Source organism: Spinacia oleracea, chromosome 2 (genome assembly GCF_020520425.1).
Source record: "Spinacia oleracea cultivar Varoflay chromosome 2, BTI_SOV_V1, whole genome shotgun sequence".
NCBI lineage: Eukaryota > Viridiplantae > Streptophyta > Magnoliopsida > Caryophyllales > Amaranthaceae > Spinacia > Spinacia oleracea.
The window spans coordinates 14781524-14784010 of record NC_079488.1 but is presented as its reverse complement, the minus strand read 5'-3'; the positions used below and the strand labels follow the sequence as shown (position 1 = coordinate 14784010).

General features: G+C 42.3%; 1 protein-coding gene across 1 annotated transcript; it reads right to left on the bottom strand.

Annotated features, from left to right (window-relative positions):
• Positions 1–1503: 1503 nt before the first annotated feature.
• On the bottom strand, positions 1504–2487 carry LOC110775666 (uncharacterized). Its single transcript, XM_021980277.1, has one exon. It carries the CDS (start codon positions 2485–2487, stop codon positions 1504–1506), a length of 984 nt encoding a protein of 327 aa, XP_021835969.1.

Genomic DNA, 2487 nt, shown 5'->3' with positions numbered 1-2487 from the left:
CTAAATCATCAGTCATATCCATGTTCAATGCCTCACATACTGCAGTTTTGTTCTCCATTTCTACATTGTTTGAAAAATAAATTCGAGATTTGTGGTGACTAACCTTTTGGCCAGAGGCCACACAGAAACGTCTAAGGCAATCACAAATAATGGCTGCTTGGTCAACTGAGGCCTCTGCAAAGAGCATAATATCGTCTGCAAAAACAGGTTCGATAACATTGGGCCACCCCGACTCGCATATATTGGTTTCCAGTTCCCACCCACTACGGCCTCTTCAATAATCTAATTTAGTTGTTCCATACAAAGTACGAATAAGTATGGTGATAGGGGGTCGCCTTGTCTCACTCCCCGGGTTGGGTTAAAGGCATCTGTTTGCTCACCATTCCATGGAATGCGCATTGAAGGAGAGGTGACACATTCCATTATCACCTTGATCATAAGTTGGGGAAAATTCATTTCATTGAGAGTATCCTTGATGAACGACCAATTGAGCCTATCATAGGCTTTCTTAAAGTCAATTTTGATGGCCATATACCCTTTTGCTCCTTGTTTGCGCTTCATTGTATGAATAACCTCTTGAACTATTACTATGTTATCCGTAATCTGTCGATCCGGGACAAAGCTAGTTTGAGTGTGAGAGGTTACAATGGGTAATACTTTCTTGATTCTATTAACTATGGCTTTTGTAATGACCTTGTATGCTACATTACATAAGCATATGGGTCTGAATTGGGAGGGGAGCTCTGGATGGTCTGTTTTGGGTATTAGTACCAAAAATGTTTCATTGAGTGTGGGTGGCAATCCTTTTCCTTGCAGCACTGAATGGACCAGGGAGTATACATTGGGAGCAACTACATCCCAATTCTTTTGGTAAAAAAGTGCTTGGAATCCGTCTGGTCCAGGTGCCTTCATTGAGCCCATGTTCAAGACTACCTGATCGATTTCACAATTGGTATAATTTCGATTTAAATGCTGCCAATCTGCATCAGAAAATTCAGTGCAAACCCCTGTAGGAATATCACAATCATCAGTATCCCCTTCTTCTTCTGTAAACAGGTTTGAGAAATATTGAACTACCAAGTCCTTTACTTTGCCTTTGTCATGAACCCATTGGTCTGCAGTATCTTTGATGGCCACAATCTTATTTCTCCAGCGACGAATAATTGTACTTAGTTGGAAGAACGTAGTGTTCCGATCCCCATCTTTGATCCAATCAACTCGTGACTTTTGATACCAGAGAACTTCTTCTTGTTCAAGCACCATGTCTAGTTCTCTTCGAAGGTAGTTTTCCAATTTGAGCAGGCTAGAATTTCGTCCCTTTGATAGTGTTGTTTGCACTCCAGTGATTCGTGCTAGCAGTAATCTTTTCTGACAAAAGATGTTGTAAAAAACATCTTTATTCCATTGTAATATATCGTTAGAAAACTCCTCTAAATGAGGTACCAAAGGAGCATTCGGATTCCATTTCTCCATCATGAATTCTCTAAATTTCTCGTGAGACAGCTAAGCCGCTTGGAATCGAAAGGGTCGATTTAGTTCCTGTAGCGGAGCAAGACCATTTGAGGTGATAAGAATTGGACAGTGGTCTGATTGAATAGCTGGGAGGTGTTTGACTCTGGCTTTGTCGAATCGCAGTCCCCATTCCGTGCTACACATTGCTCTATCAAGCCTTACACTTTGACGAGTGTCAATCGAGTTCCCTCTAGCCCAAGTGTGAGATGGGCCAGAGAACTCAATTTCAAGTAACTGATTATTCTCAACCCATTGGTTAAAGTGGTTCGACCTTCTTGTAGTTTCCGCGCAGCTTGAGCTTCTCTCCCAACCAAACCTAGTCTCATTGAAATCCCCTGCTAGTAGCCATTGTTTATTGTTTCTGGTTGCAAATTCCTCTAGTTCTCTCCAGAGATCTTGCCTTCGAGATGGGTCAAGGCTAGCATAAATCGCTGAGAAATACCATGGGGCTTCTCCATTCCTTGTAATTTCCATGCTGATGTATTGCTGATGCTGATGTATGGGGTCGACATTCACTAGTTCGGGTTTCCAATACACCCAAATGCCACCACTATACCCCTGAGCGTCAACTCTAGTGTGACCAGAGTAGCTTGTTGCAGTGGCAATCTTCATTTCTTGATCACCTCCCATATGGGTTTCAACTAGAGAAAAAACCATTGGCTTGTGACATCTAAGTAGTTCTTTAAGTGCTGATAAGAATTCACCACTTCCAGCTCCTTGTGTGTTCCAGACCATACACGTTATGGGTGGAGCATCATTGATGATGTTTGTATTATTCATAAGACTGGTTGAATTGGGGAAGGCATTCATGCATGCATTATACATGAGTGTAAGGGCTTGCATAATGTCAGTAGGTAACTTGAGGGTTACCATCAACTCCCGCTTCTCTTGGTTCGGTGTTGTCCAAGAGTGAATTTCCACTTCAGGGGGTTTTCCAAGGCTATGTATGGGTCCTCCATTGTGTAGCCCGCACAT

Excerpts from the sequence above, each read along its gene's own strand:
- LOC110775666 (XM_021980277.1), bottom strand. The coding sequence starts at position 2,487 with ATGTGCGGGCTACACAATGGAGGACCCATACATAGCCTTGGAAAACCC.